Raw genomic sequence first — 21,505 nt, 5'->3', positions numbered from 1 at the left:
TGATAATGTGATATTTCATTCATCCCCATAGGGAAATCCTCTTTTCTGATGCCCCCCTCCACAGGGAGGTTAGAGGTCAGGCTCAGCTACAGAACAGGAGCTGGTAGAGATTCAGTGTCTTGCTCAAGAACACAGTAGGGCGGATGATTGCCACCCTGGTTGGACCTGCATTGTCCAGTTGAGGGACAATTTCTGAAACCACTAGGCCACCCTGCCTGCCCATTGATTTGAAAGAGGAATGTCAACAACGGTACCATGCTGTTTTTCACTTTATTGATGTGCCAATAAATACATGTATCCCTCCCAACATTATAAGACATGCCCGGTGAAGAAAATAACAGTCTAAAATTCTTTGAAAATGTCAAGGTATCCCTATAAGGTAAAGCAAGAGGTGACCAGGGGTGAGCGGCGATGCCCAGATGTAAATATAAGCAGGAGATCCTGAAAGCCTGAGGCTCGGATAGAAATCCCAAATTGTATTAAGGGACATTGTCCCTCTCTCCCTGTATGCGTAGCTAATCCTGTTTCAGCGATGTTCCATTACCTCAATTACTATCATCTCACCCAGAGGTGGACCCAGCCAAGGACACCACCGGAGAGCCAACGATGGGTGGAGAGAGAGGGGGGAAAGGATGGGAGCGAGATGGGGAGGGAGGGCTGTAAAGGAGAGAGTGCAGTGTAGAGATACAGAGGGAAGGAGACGAGGAGGAGGAGAAAGAGGGAAGGAAGTGGTAGAGGGAAAGGTGTAGTGAGGGATGGATGATGGATAAAAGGAGCAATGAAAATGGACAAAGAATGAAACGACGAGGATGGGAAGGAGAGGGGGGCGGCTGACAAAATGACACTGGCAGAAAGAGATGGTAAAAAAAATTGCAGAGAAAGAATTGAGTGGGCTACTTAGGGATGGATAGAATTCATATAAGGCAGGAAAGATAGCATAAGATGGTGGAAGCATAGGGTGCCCTTTTTGTCCTAGGCACCCTTTTCAGATTGAAACGCGGAGATAGAGTTTCTAACGGGTCAACGCATCGATGACACTGATCACCTGAGGAGCTAGAAGCTAAAAGGGGCTTAGAACCAGTCTGAAGAGCATTTATACCACAGTATTCCCACTGTATGTAGGCTATCCATCCCTGGTGCCCATGCCTTCCCTGTCTTCAACAGCTTACACTGGTCAGCAGTGAGCATTTAAGACCCCATGAATGTTTTTGCCCTCTCCATAAAATCATAAGATACTCAAGATAAGATAAGAGTTGAGCACTGACCCCTATTACAGTAATAGAACAGTACAACTTGTGGACAAAGGTGGAAATTTCTAGCTATTTTGTATAAACCGAGCAACATAATGCAGGAATACTAATACTGATTGATTGCTTTCTTATCTTGTATGGAAACATATTTGTTCTTTGTTTCTCAAAAACAGAAATGTAAGCTAAAAAAAACTGCTTCTGTAGGGTCCGATTTGATATTTGAATTTCATATTGCATTTCATTTTTAAACCTGTAATTTTTAGATTGGATTACATATTAATCTTGTTGAGAGGTTAGAAATGCAAGTATATTGCATGTTCTCCCTTGAAAGGGTAGGTATATGCCACTGTACAAACCTGACCACAGATGAGTTTTTGAAAGCAGATTTACAGAAGTTCCTCCCCGGGAGCATCGTAGCCCCAGACCCCTCTAGCATTTCTGAGGAATTGCCCTTTTTAAAGATGATTTTGATGGCATTTCTGTTTTATTAGACAGTTCACAGTGAAAAGAGACAGAACTGATGGGAGAGAGGCGATGTAATAAGCAACAAGAGTATTTTGAACGTAAGACGCTGCGTTTATGTGGTAGATACCTCAGCCAACTGAAGCACCAGGACAGTCCAGAAGTTCCCCTTTTTGAGAATTCTGCCCCTGGCCCTTTCAACGTCTGTGCCCACCACTGGGTAGAAGGTCTGTCCTAGCTGGTAACCAAGACCTGGCATCCAAATTTGGTTACCAGCTGGTCTGAGAGGGATGGAATGGTGGTAGTCTAGCAAGAATGACTAGCATTTTCATATTTTAAGGTGGATTCATGAAATGAGAATGTGCTGCTTATGTACGTTCTTACGAAAAGGGTTCCACAGCAGAAAATGGTTCTTTAGCCTTGTACCACAGCATAACCCTTTTTGGGGTTCTGCTGTGGTACCTATAGAGAACCATTTTAGAAAGGTTCTATAGCACCATGGTTCTACATAAGACCTTTATGGTGCTCAAAAGAACCATTTAAGATTGCATGAAATCCTCCCAACCAGCAGTATTAGCAGAACTTTTTTAAGAACCACACTATTATTTATTCTGATTGGCCAATTGTTTTTATTTTAACAAATCAGAAGCTTCATGGAGTCATTCCAGCCCCAATACCCTAACTAAAGAACCCTTGAAGGACTCTTTTTTTTTTATCTGCGAGCATGTCTCCCAAGCTTGGCACAGTGGCGTTATTTCAGCCCCTTGGAAAGCCATTTGTTCAGAGTGGTACACTTCCTTTTGAGAGGGATAGACAGGGCGAGGGGAAGTTGCCCGCACACACACACACTCACACACACACACATTGACTCACAGGGCTCGTGAAACATGAGCCAAGCTGCCTTACTGCCTCCCTCTCCCATCTAACACCACATAAGTGTCTAGGCAATGCCCTTGGCTTAATAGGGCTTAATGCCTGCGCTTGTCACTGTAGCATGGCTGGTATTGAGTGTTAGGGCATTTCTGGAACTGTGCATGCGTGTGTTCTCTGGAGCCTCTCTAGTGGCTATATGGCTTTGACATTTACCCCATGTAAAGAACTGGATACTGTTATTTACCCCCTTCCCTTCCCTTCCCTTCCCTTCCTCTCCCACCATCCATATCCATGCTGTCGCCAAGCTCGGAAGTTGCAGCAAACATTTGTCACCTCTATCTGAGCCGATATCTAAAACTTAAATCAGACGGATTATTTACTCCTCTACCTCTTCTCTTCCTTTTCCACCTCTCTGTCTCTCCATCCGCCTATCTTTCTCGCTTCATTTTTCCACCTCGGAGTGGTGGAGTTTGCCTAATGAAGTGGCTGACGGGAGTATATTACAGAGAGACAGAGTGGAGCGGTCGCCTACTCTAAAATCCATTAACCTTACAGTCTCAATCAGCATGCAGACAAGTCCGAGCGACAAGTCAAAAAGGAGCGTATTAGCTTAGGAGTGTATTGTTGGTGCCTTGCGCTTGTTTTACTCACTATCTCTATTTTGGTAGCTCTTTGCTGCTGCATCCTACATCCAGAAAAAAAACCCCAAGTCCTTCTCTTTCCCGCTGTTCTAATTGCCTTACCGTTCCTTGTACTTGCTAAGCGAGTGTACATGCTAAGTACACTGGGTGAGAGCCTCAGCACAATGCCTTAATTGTTAAGTATTTTTACTACTAGTACATGCTGGATTTAACTCTACGCAGGGATTGTTTTTCATACCTAGCTGGTTTAGAGCAGTTCTTTCAGACACTGGAGATGTTTCCCCCTTAGATGTTGCTAAGACGTTCTGCACCAAAGCCGAAAACCCGTGTATACAGCGCCAAAACGAAAGAAAACCGCGTCCGTAGTCGTTCCATAGCTGCTACCTGCATCGTTTTGCGAAATCGGGACCTGAATATCTTTCTGATATCCGTTCAAAACAGTTTCCAAAGCTGTTCTAATGATGTTGAACTTCTCCTGCACCATCGCCATCGCCATCTATCAAATGTTGATGGGATGGTTTTCTCGCTACGTTTCCAAACCCCGCAGCTTCGTTTGGAGGGAGAACATAATCCAACCTAACTAACCGTACCATACGGGTATGGTTAAACCCGCTGTGAATTATGGGTTGCGGATGAGGTTTTTACCTTGGAAGAAAGTCCTTTCCCGCACCAAATGTCTGACCGAGGCAGGAAATGACTGCTCCCATGTGGGTATTGTTGATAAATGACAGTTCCCGTGAAATCTTGCCATGTGAAACGGAACCAAACCAATGCACCAAAGTGGTATCCGATCCCCTGATTCAGACCAAAGCCGACTACACACACTTGAAAATGCCCTTACTGTCCAAGATTAGGCTGCATCTACCAGAGGGGGGAAAAAAAGAAACATAAAACCACCCCGGTCCTGATAATGCAAATGATATTCACAGGTTAGACCCTATGCAGGTGGCCACAATTAGTGGTAATTTGTGCCGATTTTAATGATCCATAATTTAGCAGCCTTTCCAAACTGTTGGTCATGTGGGATGAGTGTGTGTGTGTGTGTGTGTGTGTGTAGGAAGAGAGAGAGAGAGAGAAAGGGAGAGGGAGGGTGAAAGAGACATCAGCAGACAGAGATGGTCAAAGGGAAGGAGGAGGACAAAGACACGTGCACGCACACACACACACACACACACACACGCACACACACACACACACAGAGGGAGCTCTCCTATCTCTGAGAGGTGGTGCAGACATATAGCCAGCGCTCTGTAGGGACACAAAGAGTCTAACAGTGGTGAATGGAGGGGAGACTCCTCCGCCGAAAACAGAAATCCAAAGACAGACAGACCCCCCCCCTCCCACCCCACCCACCCAACTCCCACCCCACCCACCCCATGCCCTGTTAACAGGATTACCCCCCCTCACCCCACCCCCCACCCCCCAGAAAAAACCCACAACTCTCTCGTCTCTCTCTCCCTTTGTCTGTCTCTCTGTATCTCTTAGAGTCTCTCTCACTCACTCTCTCACACACACACACACACACACTTAAAAAGGTGTCATTCTGAACTCATCCGCATTTCTAGATATTGTTTCACTCCTCAATATTATTTATATCGTTCGTATATCGTTAATAATAGCTTGTGTTTTGTCAGTATGCATTATCGATAGCATGCGGTATGCGGAAAGGTGGCACAGATGATGTGACAAAGTGTTAAAAATGACACATCTTTTTATAAAGTACACACACGCACGCACACAGTTTTGCCTTGCAGATATTTGTCGAAGCTGTTTTTTTTTTTCATTCTGACCTCTGTGACTCTGTCTTTCTGGCTATTAGAGGTAAATTGCAGTGTGCCGGTGTGTAAAAGCTCCTATGTAAACCATGACATCCTTTTAGCATCACTGCTAATTTGTCGGGTTCGTCCTGCCAGTCATTAGCAGGTGATACGCCACAATTTCGTGTGTGTGTGTGCGTGTGTGTGTGTGTATTTTTCCAACCCACCTCACCTGTTTACACATTGATGGATTGCTTGTTCGTGACACCTTATTGCAAAATAGCTGCAAAATAGCTTTTTACCTAAAAAATGATCTGGGATAATTAGCATCAATATTACGACCTCCAGAATGACACCTTTTTATTTTTTTGCTTTTGGAATAATATTACAATATATCTCAGTTTGTTATTATGTACTGCAATTTTTGATAGTTTTATGGTCAAATGGGTGTGGTTGTTGATTTAACTGCTTTGGCTGTTATTTCATAAATAACAGCATTTCTACCCATGTATAAAAGGCATCCATGCAGTAGGACATACAAGCCTCAAGCCAGACTTGGCAGGGTTAGAGTTACAGTTTTTTTTTTACATGTTTTGATTTTGCTACAAACCTGTTTTGTTTCATTTAGACGTGCCTGGGCTGTTTCTTGGTATTTCAGCTCACACTGAATACCGGGTAAGGGAGAAAAAAAGTGGAATGCAAGTGGAAGTGTATGTCAAAATTGTACACTAAAAGAGTATAATAGGTGAATATACTGTATATGTATATGCTGTATATAGGGTAGAGGAGTGAGGAGTGAAAGAGGAACTACTGAACTAGGAATTGAAGCTCATTCGCTCATTTTAAGTCACTCTGGATAAGCGTGGCAGCTACATGCCGAAAATGTAATATAAACGTGCGTGTACGTGCATCCTATGTGTGACAGTGTGTCTATTTGTACCTCGGCTTGTTCGCGGTGTCGACTGCACCCATATTGCGACATGCTTAGTAGTGGAACGCTGTCAGTGGCGGCGGCGGGGGGTTCGTTTATTATCTAATCTTGTAAATGAGCCGATGGCCGGCCGTCCGGTCCCCTAATGAGATTACACACGCATTGTGGGTCCCACCATGGGTCATCATTGCCGAGGCCATTCAAAGGCAATTATTGTTTTAAATGTTCCCCTTGTTGCCGTCGCAAAGTGACTTTGCATACTTCACTGAGGGAAGGAGTTGTGAGCCAGACGAAAAGGGTTTTTCTTCTCTGTGTGTGTGTGTGTGTTAGGTAATTGGAGCCTAAAATGTTTTTATAATCCTACTGTTTTACTTTTCTCTGGCGGACTGGGTGTTCTGTCTATGAGACTGTGTATGTGTGGGTGTGGGTGTGTGTGTGTGTCGGAGGATATGTTCAGTACATGAGCAAATACGAGTCTAGAGTGCTGCATACATGAACGAACTTGCATGCACATACATGCGTACGGCTTTTGTGGAATTATGTCTTAAGGAAGAGACACTAAATATCAGGAGCCTTGGTAATGCTTCAGATTAGAGCTTTGTATCTACAGTACAATATCTAACTGAATATGACGAAACTGATTCTGTCACTGCCAAAATTCCAAACCTACCTCTGATTAAGTATTTACCAATTTGGTTATGCCTTGAGAAGAATAAACCTCTGTGAATAGGGAGAAAAACCAGTGCTCAGTCTCACATTTTCTCTGCTGTTATTAGTAGCTTCTGTTTAACAATTCATGGGTCGTCATATATATCATATTTTGTTACTGTGTAATTCTGCTGCTGCTACAGAGATGAGGAGGCAGTAATTCAAATGTTTGAAGGATCCTTTTCTGTTGCCTCTCCTGTGTGTGTGTTTGTCAGCGAGTCTCTATTTTGGTAGATCAGTGGGAAGGTGAAGTGGTAGTCCGCCGGGATAGCCCTGTTTCTTTGTTCTCCTGCTGACAATGGAGTACTCACAGTCAGTCTAAAGGGAGAAATTATGTCCCAAAGCAGTCTGGGAGAAGAACAAATGCACGCGTACACACACACACACACACACACTACTTCTCACATGCTACTCATGTGGGGCATGACCTCAATAAGAGCTACTGTTGTATCTGCGATGCCCTCAACACCATGTGCCGACCACTCTTAAAAGCCATAAGTTAGGTCTGGGGGATCAAATAAAAGATTGATTCAGCCAAGTTGAATTGTATTGTCCTACATGGAATTTCATTCAGTAAACATCCCCTATTAGTTCATGTCCATTGACTGTATTAATGTAGTCCAAATTGCAATGTCAGAGAAGAACCTTGATCACCACAGTTGAAATTTTGATAGTAAAGCTGATTCTGTAATACATTAATAGCTGATTCATGATATGAAACAGAGTACAGAAATCAGTTGATACATGCTATATTTCTGCATGCATTATATATTGTGTGCTTAACATCTCTAACAAAAGCATCTCTTCTCTCCAACAGGTAAGGAGGAGCCAACCACCTACACCTGCACCACCTGTAAGCAGCCGTACGGCAGTGCCTGGTTCCTGCTGCAGCATGCCCAGAACACCCATGGCTTCCGCATCTACCTGGAAAGTGAGCACGGCAGCCCCCTCACCCCGCGCATGGGCCGGCCGTCCTCCCTGGGCGGGGGCGCCGACTGCCCCTCCCAGCCGCCCCTCCACGGCCTCCATCTGCCTCCTGACGCGAGCCCCTTCAACCTCCTCCGCATCCCCGGCTCGGGCTCAGGTGGGAGGGATAGCGGCGGAATAGGGGGCGGAGGCGGCCCCGGCGGCATAGCCGGCGGGGGCCATCATCAGCGTTTCCCCCCCACGCCGCCTCTCTTCAGCCCCCCTCCGAGGAACCACCTGGACCCTCACCATCTGAGCCCCGAGGAGCTGGCGCTGGCAGCCCACCACCCGAGTGCCTTCGACAGGGTGCTGCGCCTCAACCCTCCCCTGGCCCTGGACCCCCCTCCGGCCATGGACTTCTCGCGGCGGCTGAGGGAGCTGGCAGGCAACACCTCAGGGTCAACTCCCCCGCTGTCCCCCAGCCGGCCCAGCCCCATGCAGCGGCTGCTCCAGCCATTTCAGACGGGAGGAGGAACAGGAGGCGCGGGGAGTACAGGAGGCAGCAAACCTTCGTACCTTTCCACCCCGCCCCCTCTCCCGGGCTCCATGCAGTCGCCCTCGGGCTCCCAGACCACTCCCCACCACCCCTTTACCCTCTGCGGGGGCACCGCCCTCCTCCACCACGCCCATGAAAACAAAGTCTTGTGAGTTCTGTGGCAAGGCCTTCAAGTTCCAGAGTAATCTCATAGTGCACCGGCGCAGCCACACAGGAGAGAAGCCGTACAAATGTCACCTGTGTGATCATGCCTGTACACAGGCTAGCAAGCTCAAGCGCCACATGAAGACACACATGCACAAATCGTCCTCGCCCAACACAGGCAAGTCAGAAGATGGGCTCTCAGCGGCCTCCTCTCCAGAGCCCGGCACCAGCGAGCACATGGGCAGCGCCAGCAATGCCCTCAAGTCAGTGGTAGCCAAGCTGAAGAGTGAGAACAACCGCTTGCTGCGTGAGAACGGGGAAGAGGAGGAGGAGGAAGAGGAGGAGGAGGAAGAGGAAGAGGAGGAGGAAGAAGAGGAGGAAGAGGAGGAGGAGGAGGAGAGGAGGAGGAAGAGCAGAATGGAGAGAGGGCAGGCAGGAGAAACAACAGCTACCACTTTGGCCTGAACCTCGAGGCGGCGCGCCACCATGAAAACAACGGCAGCATCGGAGGCCGCCTGGGAGGAGCGGTGGATGAGGGGCCCATCCCTCGCTCGCTGCCCGAGGTGATGCAGGGGATGGGCCTGGCCGCTAGCATGCAGCACTTCAGTGAAGCCCTCCATGCACACAAGCGGAACGCTATGGCCCAGGAGAACCACCTTCACCACCACCTCAACCGAGACCATCACCACAACCGCGAGATGTGCGATGAGGACTCGGTGCTGGAATCGGACCGCGGCGAGGAGGGCTGCGTCTCGACAGTCAACGGGCGGGGAGCGTCCCCCAACGAAGCTGCCTCTGTAGGCCTCTCTAAGAAACTGCTTCTGGGCAGCCCCAGTCCACTCAGCCCCTTCTCCAAACGCATCAAGCTGGAGAAGGAGTTTGACCTGCCCACCCCCACCATCCCTAACACGGAGAATGTCTACTCCCAGTGGCTGGCCGGCTATGCTGCCTCCCGACAACTCAAGGACCCTTTTCTGAACTTTGGGGATTCCAGACAATCGCCCTTCGCCTCTTCGTCCGAGCACTCTTCAGAGAATGGCAGTCTGCGTTTCTCGACCCCTCCGGGGGAGCTGGACGGCGGGGTGTCAGGCCGCAGCGGCACAGGGAGCGGGGGCAGCACACCGCACCTGGGGGGTCCCGGACGGCCCAGCTCCAAGGACGGCCGGAGGAGCGATACTTGCGAGTTTTGCGGCAAGGTGTTCAAGAACTGCAGCAACCTGACAGTGCACCGGCGCAGCCACACAGGGGAGAGACCATACAAGTGTGAGCTGTGCAACTATGCTTGCGCCCAGAGCTCCAAACTTACACGCCACATGAAGACCCACGGCCAGGTGGGCAAAGACGTGTACAAGTGTGAGATTTGTCAGATGCCCTTCAGTGTCTACAGCACCTTGGAGAAACACATGAAAAAATGGCACAGTGACCGCCCCTTGAGTACCGAAATAAAGTCCGAGTAATGGGCCGAACTATGGGACCGTTTCCCCCTAGCTATGTCCGCCATCAGTCCCCTGTTTAACCCCAATCCCTTGTAGATTTGCCCCAGCCCCAACACACCACTTTCGCCAGTCTGGTGGAAGCTTAAGACCATGTGCTCTGCACCAGCACACCCCGTTTCCATTACCCATTGAATGCATGATCTGTATCGGGGCAATACTATTGCATTGACGCAAAACTTCGAGCCTTTCTCTTGTGCAATAATTTACATGTTGTGTACTATTTTCTTTTTTGAGTTTTCCTTTTCCATTTTTAAGAATTAGTCAGCATGCATAGTATGTTTTTGCTAATCAAAAAAAGAAAAGAACTTGTCCCTGGTTGGTTAGTTGTTGAGTAAATGTGTTGCTGTTTTCTCTTGTTCTGTTTTTTTCTTTTTATTCTTCAAAAAGAGAAAAGACAAGAAAGATACATCCATGCTGCATACATTCTGTAACACATATCATGTACAGTTTTGTGTTGTAACATGGAAAATGAACAGTCTTTGACTTGACCCTCTTCTGACAACCCTGGAAATGCACTTAACCTGATCTTTCTAAAAGACACCATGTCCACACAGGGTTAAAGAGAACAAAAAAAAAAAGTCATGAATTGGCTTGATTACTAAACTGAAAGTGGTGACAGCCTTCAAATTTCTTTCAAAAAGACAAGGATGTGCTAAGAATTAAATCTGTACTATCATTTGGTGAAACAAAAAAAGAGTGCCTTTGATATCTCAAGACTGCATTGGCCATAATCTTATCCGCTATAAGTTTGGGGTCACACTAGATACTGCTAGAGGGTTTAAACCACCCAGTAAAGGTCCTTGCATCAAGCACCTGACTGCTCAAATGGACTGTGACAATTAACTGATAATGAAAGATCAGAGAATTCTAGTTAATCATCATTTAGCTACCTATTACATGTTCTATAGTATCTTTAATATGTGGATTTCATGGCAAGCATGGTACAAGCAGTATTGTGTATATCTGAATTATTTGTAGTTTTGTTTCTGGTAAGGAGGTACTTTAAGATAAAGGTACTCTGTAACGTACAATCCTGAACTTGAGGGATACGGCGCATGGCTGAGAAGTGTCATGTATCTGCGTTAGCACAAACCTACGACGCTGCTTAGATATGTCAGTGTGTGGAACAATGCATAAAGTAATATATGAGCTCCAATCGAGGCTGACTTTATTTGAGGGCATTGAAATAACTACAAGCTAGACAGACAGAAAGCTACACAGAACTGGAAGCTACGTATTAGCTAGGGGAATCCGAGGCAATCGCGTTCACTTTACATTTCAAGTATCAAAACAGGGTGATTAACTATGAATTGCGGAAAGAAAGAAAGAAAGAAAGGAGAGAATAAATCACTAAAATTAAATCTGTACTCCAGGGCTCTTGAAAAGAGTAAAAATGAGATAAGTTTGATACAGTATGCATAGGCTAATGCAGGGCACGTTTTTCTTTGTTTGCTATTGCTTTTAAACCCAAAAGGAGAGTTCTTTTTCCTTGTTGAGTTGCAGACATTCACCCGAGTCGTTTCGTAGTATAGCACTTGTCACTCTGCCTGAGAGTAAGTAGGCGACCAACATCTCTCTCTCTTACATTCTCCCACGTTGATGCAATGTTGGTTTCCTGGGTTGAGTCTAAAAAGCTGGACTGTCAGTTATAGGACATGAAGTGCACTGTTTCAATTTTCCCAGTTTACAGGTTTACGCTTAAGGGGAAAAAACGCTGTTGAAATGCTGTCAGATGACGAGGGTCCCATTGTTAAAAGCAGTAAAAGATTAGACACATAATCTGTTGCCAGCCACTCCAGCCTCCTGACCCTTGACCTCTGTACCCATGCCCTTTCACCTTTGGCCATTTGTCTTTGCCCTTAGAAACCCCAGCGCTTAGCCTGGGCCAAAAAAATTCGCCCTGCCAGCAAGGTCTATAAATTAGAAGTAAACAACGCACGGTACCAGTGTTCCCACTTGGTCCAAGATGCTGGTCCCAGTCCCAGTCCTGGTCACACCAGCACCAAACATCTGCATCGTTGTCAAGGAGTTTTACTGTATTGCCGTTGTCATCTAGACCTGAATAATCTATAGACCTTGGTGGCGAGATGACAAACATTCAAAACTTGTTGCTCACACTGCAAGAATCTGTTTTTTGTACAAATCTTCCTTTAAGTATAGATATGAAAAATGACCGTTTTTTGCAAATAACACTTCACTATCTTTTAGGGAAACTGTATTTAAGTTTTGTTGTCGTTTCTCTTTTCCTCAACGTCTTGGTGGTGTTCAAGACTCGGATCACAGTATATATGAAATGGTAAAAAAAAAACGCAAAAAAAAAAAAACCTGTGATGTTTTTGTATTTTATTTTGCCTTGGCTCTTCACAGCTCTTCAGGTTGAAATACAATTTGCATTGGGGAAAGGATTAAGATTATATATGAATATATAATAAAGAACTTAAAATATAGGAAAATGCACACTCATGTCGATTCCTATGCTTAAACACATTTATGGTCTACTTTTTCTGTATTTCTAGAATTGTATTTGAATTCAATGTTCACTTAGAGTAGGCACTATAGTATTTATATTGAGGCTCGTATTTTTAACTGTTGCTTGTTCTCTCTAAAGGTATTTACCATACCTTTTTTGGTAGTGGAAAAAAAATCCCAAGCTGCCACGGTATATTTTTTTAATTTGGCAGGATAATATAGTGCGAATTATTTGTATGTTTAAAGAAATAAAACGAAAAACCCAATAAAAAAGCAGCTAAAGTATGTGGCATCGGGAGGCGTCGCGGGCCATAAGATGGCTGCCGCTCTGTATCCTGTCCACAGAGGTGGTTGTACATATCTTCTTTGGTTTTGGTTTGGACCTCCTCCCCCCTCCCCCCCCCCCCCCCCCACCGCCCCCCACCCCCCCCCTGCTGCCATTCTTGTATGCAGTAATGCAAGCTGACGTCGGCCTGTTCTGTTGTGTGCTTCTGTCTCTCTCACCCCTCCCACCTGACTACATTCCAACATCGTACCGAGAAGAGAAAAAAAAAAAGAACAAAAAAAAAAAAACAACTTCATATGCAGTACATGGATTACGGAAAAAAAAAAAAAGCGTCGAAATAAATGAATTCAAAAAAAAGAAATTAATGTTTTGCAGTTTTTTTTTTCATTGCCAAATACTAAATGGTGCTTTATATTTAGATTGGGTATACTTTCATATGCAAAGCATATTTAAAAATGACCCGGGGGACGTGGAGAAGCCTGCTTGAGTTGAGACTTTTTTGTAAATGGCAATGCGGAATATTTTGTTATCAGCCTTTTCTATTCCTGTTCTGAGAGCTGTTTGTTGTAACTTGAACTTGAACTTTATCTTTTACTATGGGAGTTACTATTTATTATTACCTATATGCTCTGTTCAAAACAGAGACATGGAATGGATCCTTATTTTTTTGGTTTCTTTTTATTTTATTTTTTATTTTTGGTTATAATATAATTTTGATTTTTTTTTTTTTTTTTTTTTTTGTAATGGTGGCCGAAGGTCATTGGACAAACCTAGCTCTTTAATTTCTGTTGTATTTGTTTGGGGTCTCTGTTCAGTTGTATTGGGAAAACCACTGTCTGTGTTTTCTGGCAGATGTCTGCATAATCCTGTTCACACACCCATTTTGTCCCTTTATCGAAAAACAATTAATAAAAAAAATGAAAGTATAACTGCACTTGTCGCTTATCTCGACTGCGTGTGCCAAGTTATCTCGAGTGTGTCTGTGGCTTAGCAACAGCTTGCAGTAGGTGAGGTGAATGTCGTCCTGAGTGTGTGTGTGTGTGTGTGTGTGTCCCTCTCTGTGTGTGTGTGTGTAAGTAATACCCCCCAAACCCCTTAACAGCTTCCTCCTCCATTTGCATCCTTTATTATTTCCTTTACTCTTATTTTTTGACTTAAGTCTTTTCTTCAATCGCTTTTCACGGAACAAATTGGTCCGAATGGAAAATCAAAATCATTATTTTCACCAGTCGACGTGCGCCGACACGCATTTGCACTGCAAGGCGCTTAGAGCAAAGTTCCCCCTTTAAGTGTGTGTGTGTGTGTGTGTGTGTGTGTGTGTGTGTGCGGTGTGGGTGTCAGTGGTGACCTAGCTCAGCCTAGCGCAGGGCGTTTTCCTAGCGTGCGTTCTCTAATGAGGCCACAGTGTCTTGAGCTCTCGCTTGGACCCGGTGAACTCACACCCCAACCCCCCCCCCCCGCCACCTCCCCCACCCTAGCCTTTGGCCCTGTACTGTATGTACTTTCTGTGTGTGTGTGTGTTGTCTGGTTTGTTTTGCCCAAGGGCCTGAGGGGGGGGGGGGGGGGGGGGGGGGGGGGCTGGTAGCGTGAGCAGGTGGATATGCAAGTGCTTTCAGGGTCATGTGACATGTATTTGTGCGCGCGTGTGAATAATGCTGTGTCATCTTACCTGTTGGTCAGGATAGCCCAGGTGTGTGTGTGTGTGTGTGTGTGTGTGTGTGTGTGTGTGTGTGTGTGTGTGTGTGTAACCATTACAATCTAGCTTGCACGCTATCTCAGAGCACATACGTGTCCTATACGTGTCACTCCTCAAACTATCTGTTGCTGATAATGACTGTTCCCTCCCTCTCTCTCTCACCCTACTATTTGTTAGTCCGTCTATCTCACACACACACACACACACACACACACACACACACACACACACACACATACTGTATATACACATACATACTGGCTACTGGCCTCCTCACAGAATATACTTAAGTAAATATCATTATGGCCCTCTGTTTGCTCAATAGTCACAAAGACTCATAAATCTGTCAGGATCTATCAATTGGCACAATGTCCTCCGCACACACACACACACACACACACACACACACACACACACACACACACACACACGCACACACAGAGGCCTCTTTAGGAAGAATAAAACCTCTGACACCTGTTAGGGTTATTGATTGCAAAATGATTAAATATTCAATACTTTGCTGTCATAGCAACCATATGGCAATATGTTTGCATGGGAGGCAGCTCAACATTAACAATACTTAATTCTCCTATTTAACCAGGTAGTGTCATTAAGACCAAGATCTCCTTTTCCAGAGACACCACACACATAATTCAGTCACATGTTCCAGCAGTCAGTCAGCAACATATAGAATATACATTATAAAAAGCAATCACAAACATCATAGAAAATGTGAGATATCATTGCTTTAGCAGCGACAGCATCTTCAAAAACTAAAAATAACAATGTGTTTGTGTTCTGCGTTTACCATGCATGTGCAGGAAAAACGCAATACACGACTTTTCTCTGAATGTGCTCACTACTGCCAATTTTAAAAGCAGTGGCCAAAAGCTGCGCTGCACAGATTGAATTGTTTGTTGTGGCATTTCATTTCTCAGTTATTCCCAGTGAAAAATAAACGCAAAATATAATGAAGAGGAGTTTTCCTTTTTACGTAGATAGTAGGGATGGGACGATATATCGAAATTCAATATATTACAAAAATGTGACAATACGTATCGTGTGGCAGAAAAATGAATCACAATATTTTATTCTGCTGTAGTAATCACAAATGAGACGCTTGACCATCACAGATTCACAAGCTCTCCATCCAAATTATATTATTGTCACTTTTTAGTGACTTTTTAAAAATGTTGTTTACATTCTAGCGAGCCAATGGCATCGCTAGAAAGATTTGTGACTCAGAAATAAACAGAATTCTGCACAGTCAGACTTTGTTGTCATTGAGGTTTTATTTATTACATCGTAGCGTGGTTGTATAGAATAATGAACCCATATTGCATAGCGCATCATATTGAGAGATAATCAGATCGTCCCTCCTTTTAACAGGATTTCTACTTTTTGAGACAGTAGAGAGAAAAGAGTCTGCTTTCCCTGCATAAATAAAGGTTAAAAACTAGGAAACCCTTATAACTGCTCACTTTGAAGAGGTTCAGGTGTGTTAGACATGGGGAAGCTATGAGGCTGTAGACTTTATTTCCCACCTCAGGAGCCGCAAGTGGCAGCAGTTTCCTCTTTACTCCCTGTTAAACAATGCGACTAGCCACTGGCAGCACCGCCTGGGCAAATAAAACAAATCAGCACCATATTTTTTTTACTTTCTCCCTCTCTTTCTCTCTCTCTCGCTCTCCTCTCTCTCCCTCTGTGATAAATTCATTGTGTTATAAACCCGTGAAGCATTCAGGCCTTTTCTGCTTTACTGGGGCTCTCCTGTGCTGGTTTATGTGAAAAGCATAATGCATTTGTCACTGTTATAAAATCTATACAACCATGACCTGCAGTCCCCCATAAACTCCCATGGATTTGTCTTTGGCCGGCAGGGTTTTTACAATGAGAGATTCTCCGAAGAAAGCATGTTTTCACACCGCTTTTGTTGCTGTATGGCCTTGGCGCAACACTGTTCCAATGGCTTGTGTGTGTGTGTGTGTGTGTGTGTGTGTTTGTCCGTCTTTCTCCCTTCAGAGTGTACTTAAGTATCTGTGTACATACTATGCCGCAGAAGTGCCTTTTGCCCAGACCAACCTCTGCCTGCCATACAGAAGAGTAGCTACTTCTATACGTATCGAGCGCTCTAAAACACGCTGACCACTGCGGTCCATAGGAACTGGCGGCAAAGTAAATGCCTCTTACTGTAATGGACGATCATTCAACATTACTTAGCATGTAAACAATGGTGATCGAAGCCGATGCAGGAATAATGCATGGACATTGACCGCCGTTGACCACAACGCACTTAATGCAGGAGTTTGAGCTTAAGGCGCCGACTTAAGAGCAGCTTAAAGAAACTCAAGCATTAGAGGTGGAAATATGTCTCCGGCCTGGTATGAATGCATGGCAGCAGGTCCATTTGGATTCTCTTGCACTACATCCCTAGGCTTAAGAAGGGCAGAGAGGCTAGATGATTGGTTGAAACATATCAAAAAAGTACCATTCTGCAAACTGCTTAGAACTTTTTTCTTCAATCATGGGACAGGACTAGGGTTCGACCGGTGTAGGTTTTCTATTATAATATCTTTAAGTTTGACTTTATTCATGCCAAAAAAATCACAAGTATACAGTTTCCCCAATAATAATAATATATCGTATTCATGTGTACTTGTGTGGAATCTGATCAAAATGTCTCATTAGAATCAATTAAGGTGAAGGGCAACCAGTGATGTATTGTAGTAAGAATTCTACAATAAATATGTAATCAGGCCAACTGCATCATATCCATCATGTCAGAGGTGGACAACACTGACTGGACCAGATCTGATTTTTAATACAAGGCCAACACCGGTCCAAATATCAGCAAATAGATAGAATGGAGCGTACTTGGAACCCAAAATGTCTCTTTTTTTTGGTTTTAATGAGCCTGGGTCACAGGGTGAGAATTCTTACATTTGGCTCTTTGGCTGAGTCCCCAAAGCAAGATAATAGAGCAAAACAGGCACCGATTTGCTCACAACGCCATACAGGAACAAAGGAGTCTGCAGAAATATGAGAGAAAGGTGCCGAATTCCAAAGCCATTCGTCACAAACGGACTGACAAACACAGGCCAGGCCACAGGTATGAAGAACGTGTTGAGCTTACGCCATCCGACAATGGCAGGTTAAGCTTCCGTGTTAAAACGTCCACGACGGGGATTTCAGGCTCGCTTATTGCTTTAGTCCGGGAAGTTTGCGTGTGAAAATATGCGTCGTCATCGAGAGCGAGGCCGGCCACCCTTTGTTTTTGGTCAGGGTATCGGTTTCGCTGGAGAATCTTTGACCGTCGCGTGGGTCTTGAATACGGTTCCGTAGACCTTTTCACCCCCATTTAAAACCGGGGCTGTACAGTGTTTCTTCAGTGGGGACGCGGTGAATGAGATGTCAAGAGGTAAAAGGTCAGAGTTCATGCGTATATCACACAGCTGACCTTTACTGATGTGAACTCATGGTCTGTTACGTCTACTGGAAGAACACACTGCCAAGACTCCAACGGGGTTGTTTCCAGTGCAAATCAACTTGCTTCGAGAACGTTCTTGAATCAAGTGTCTTGAGTGTTTCTTGATACTAGTGCAGTCATCTGCCTTATTCTGCTCCGCTGTGGTTCAAGATACTGAAGCTTGAAGTGAAAATGAATTGGAAACAAGTGGAATGTTTCATGTACTTTAAGAAAACTGAGATTTTAAGACCAAATGAGCTGAAATGACTTCTTCAAATGGACATTCTTTGGATTCCGCAATAGTTCAATTCATAAATATTGATACTGATAATGATATTGACATGGTTATTATTACCATCAGTAGTTGTAGAAGTAGTGCTGCTATTAGTAGTCATACTTATAACCCCCCTCCACACACACACACACACACACACACACACACTCACACACATCCCTGGCCTGAGCTGTGTCTTAGGAGGTCAAAGCCTATTGATAGACCATCAGCGCTGGAATGCAAGGTGTGGAAAAGACAGATCAAACAGAGCAGTGGCAGCTGCGGGGTGTGTGTGTGTGTGTGTGTATGTGTGTGTGTCTGACTTACATTGAAATTTAGTCACTGCAGCCTGCTATTTCATCCACCTTTGCCCCATATATGTCCTTGTATGTGCCTTAAAAAAACACAAATAAAGGAATTTGTGTATGTGTGTGTTTTTGAATGGGATACACAGAGCGTGTGTGTGTGTGTATGTGTGTGTGTGTGTGGAGGGGGGGCGGTGTTGAGGGAGGAGGTTGGGGTCACAAGGTCAGAGAGTGGGCTTTAGAGGAAGAAAGACGCCTCCCTCTCTCCCTTTTCTTCTCCTCTTTTCATTCTTTCTCCCCCCCCCCGACTCGGTCTGAAGTTCAGAGTCATTGTCAAACGACATTGTGAACGTGAATGAACGGGGGAATGAAAGGAGGGACGGGGGGGGAGGGTCAGGGAGAGAGGAGAGCAACATGTGTCAAGTGTGCATGCTCGAGTGTGTGTGTGTGTGTGTGCATTTGTGTGACACATAGTGCAACATACTGTATGTACGCGTCTGTGTGTGGAGGCATCAGTATGCACGCCGCTGTTTGTTGCTGCTTGTTTTCATAGACCGACATCTTTCACAGTTGTTACTCACATATTTGTACTTGAAGCAACGTATTTGCTGTAGACTCTCCATGCCTGTTTGGGTAAACGTGTGAAGCTGCTGCCTGGTTTCCTATACATTTGGATGCTTAGACTTGCTAGATTAGAAGCACAGATCAACTTTTCTTACAATATAATCACCAGAAAAACATCAGAAATCACATGCATTAACTATACAGTTTCCCCATTAACTATTCAACCCCCTAAATCATGCTCTGATTATAATAACTATAATGCTCTCACAATCTGCTTATAATGCACTTATGATGCCTTATAATGTCTTATGAGTGCCACTTCAAGTAAAGTGTTAATTATTTTTACTGTTAACATAGAAGCCGATAAAGACCCATAACCAACATACACTCTCATAATCTGCCTTTTTGCCTCATATTCATCATTTAATGTTCCTTAATTCACTGTGGATGAATGCTAAATATGCAATAACGCAGAATATCATCACGCACAGCCGATGATGTTCTGTGTTATATCATCGTCCCTGACTGGATCCTGACTCCCTGACCTCGCACTCAGGTAACAGCAGACTGCCTGGATCCTCCAGGGTCATCGGGGGGGGGCCTCTCTCTGATCCCTGACCCCCAGAAAGAGGCCTCATGGCCCGGGCCGGGCCGACGGAAAAAATCCCTGGGCCTGAGCTGGATAAGAGGATGTCCAGGAAAGACGTGGATTATCAGTGCGCATGTGTGAGGGGTGTGTGTCCGAGTGTGTGTGTGAGTGTGTGTGTTTGTGTGTGTATGTCTATGTAGGTGCGTGTGTGTGTGTGTGAGATAGAGAGAGAGAGAGAGAGAGAGAGAGAGAGAGAGAGTGTTGGAGAGTGTGTCCTGAACTTGGTTACACAAGACAGGCTTGAGTCTCTAGGGCATGTCGTCACACACACACACACACACACATACCCACACACACACACACACACACACACAAGGGTTACGCGGGTTAATTGCAGCTACACAGACGAGGGGGTTGGGTCACCTTCGCTGGAAAAAAAAAGAGAGAGGGAGAGATAGAGGGAATGCAGAGGAGAGCTGAGATGGGACACTGCGTAAACTCAAGATGGACTAGTGTGTGTGTGTGTGTGTGTGTGTGTGTGTGTGTGTGAGCAGGTGGGTGAGGGGCCGGTCTGTGTTATGTTGTTATGTCTGGAAGTAGCGTGTGTTATGTGTTACGATGACCCTCCTGCGCTGTCTACAGGCCCGCTATCACACACACACACACACACACAGTTCTCTTATCCTCTCTTCTAATCTCTTCTTCAACCCCTTCCCCTCCTGCGTGCTCGTGTGTGTGTCTGTGAAAGGTCAAAGGTCAACTTGTGGGTCTGAGGATTGGGTTTCACATGACTGAACACCTTTGTTGCTCGCCGCGGGGGGAAAGAGGAAACCTGTGTGTGTGTGAGAGAGAGTGTGTGTGTGTGTGTGTGTGTGTGTAGAGGTGAAGTGGGGGTGGACTCGGTATGTTGTGTCTAGTTCCAGGATCGCGGAAGCCATTGGCACCTCTACGCCACTATTTTTACACACACACACACACACACACACACACACACACACAAATAGGGATAGACTGATATATGGGTTAGGAGGATTTCAGTGGAGAGTTTTAGTGTCCCATGATGGTCTAAATGCTGTTTCAGAGGCTTTACCACTCTGACAAGTACACAATTCTAAGGGAAACACTGAGTCAGTCATTTTTGGGCATGAAAATTGTCAAATGTAATCAAATTTCAGGTCAAATTTATCAGTCACTTTATCAGATTTCTGCTCTAGTAGCCACTAACAGCTAAGAAATGAGGTTAAACCGGCTTGTGAAAGTCTAAATCCACTGACCCCGATGGTCAGTTGAGTAAAGTTAGTTTTAAGTCCCGGCTACAATACTGTAAATGTAGTGGGGTGTTTTTCTTTTTTCATTAAGCAGTGTGGTATGGAGTATTTGTCTTTTCAACCAGCTCTATTTTTGACTTACAGGTGGAGGGTGAACCTGATGAGGTGGCTTTTTTCCTCTTTCTGGGTCAGGGAAAAAAGAGAGGGAGAGAGAGTGAGAGAGAGAGAGAGAGAGAGAGAGATGTACACTGTAAAAAAAAATGTCCATCTTAGTCATTTTGTCTAGTATTGAGTTGGACATGCGTTGTTTCCATTTCAGTAAATGAAGTCAGGATTGGTACAAAAAATATACTGTTTAGAGCATTATATCACGTTATGATAAAGTATAAGAATAAGTAAAGACATAGGAAAAGATCGGAAAATAAAGTTAGCTAAAGTTAGTTAAAGTTGATTAGTTCTGGTCTCTTTCGATCACGTGAAGACAATTTTTTTTTCCAAAGTGATTTTTCCCTCGCAGTGTGTTAGGAACTGAAAATCATATTTTTTAAATGAAAAAATCAGACAGTCGGGTGAGAAAAACCACTTGTTTTCCAATGCAAATCAACTTGTTTCATGAATTTTCTTGAATTAAGTTTCACTTTCTTCATGCTAGCGCAGTGATTCTGCTTTGTTTCACGATCTTAATAATGTTTTCTAGAAAATTCCTTAAACAAGTAAAAATGCATTGGAAAAAAAGTGTAATGATCTCCCCCTATTGGCAGATTTTTTCACTTTTACGACTTTTTTCTTTTTCAGATTTTACGACTTACTGGAGGAAATAATTTAACGTGGTCATTTTTTTGCAGTGCAGAGAGCGAAAGATGA

The 21,505-nt window shown here is 44.7% G+C and overlaps 1 protein-coding gene across 1 annotated transcript; it reads left to right on the top strand.

Annotated features, from left to right (window-relative positions):
• Positions 1-7,439: 7,439 nt before the first annotated feature.
• Positions 7,440-13,447, top strand: LOC139640983 (B-cell lymphoma/leukemia 11A-like; the record flags this gene model as incomplete). The annotated part of the gene is given in 3 exon segments (XM_071515188.1): positions 7,440-8,164; positions 8,166-8,624; positions 8,627-13,447. Coding segments are annotated over 3 exon segments (2,243 nt in total), but the record flags the coding sequence as incomplete, so codon positions are not given.
• Positions 13,448-21,505: the final 8,058 nt, after the last annotated feature.

Source organism: Centroberyx affinis, unplaced genomic scaffold, assembly GCF_046629955.1.
Source record: "Centroberyx affinis isolate AG114_WGS23_722 - 3 ecotype Tasmania unplaced genomic scaffold, CSIRO-AGI_Caff_v1 ptg000320l_1, whole genome shotgun sequence".
NCBI lineage: Eukaryota > Metazoa > Chordata > Actinopteri > Beryciformes > Berycidae > Centroberyx > Centroberyx affinis.
The sequence above is the reverse complement of the archived record's forward strand: the minus strand, read 5'-3'. Positions and strand labels throughout refer to the sequence as shown.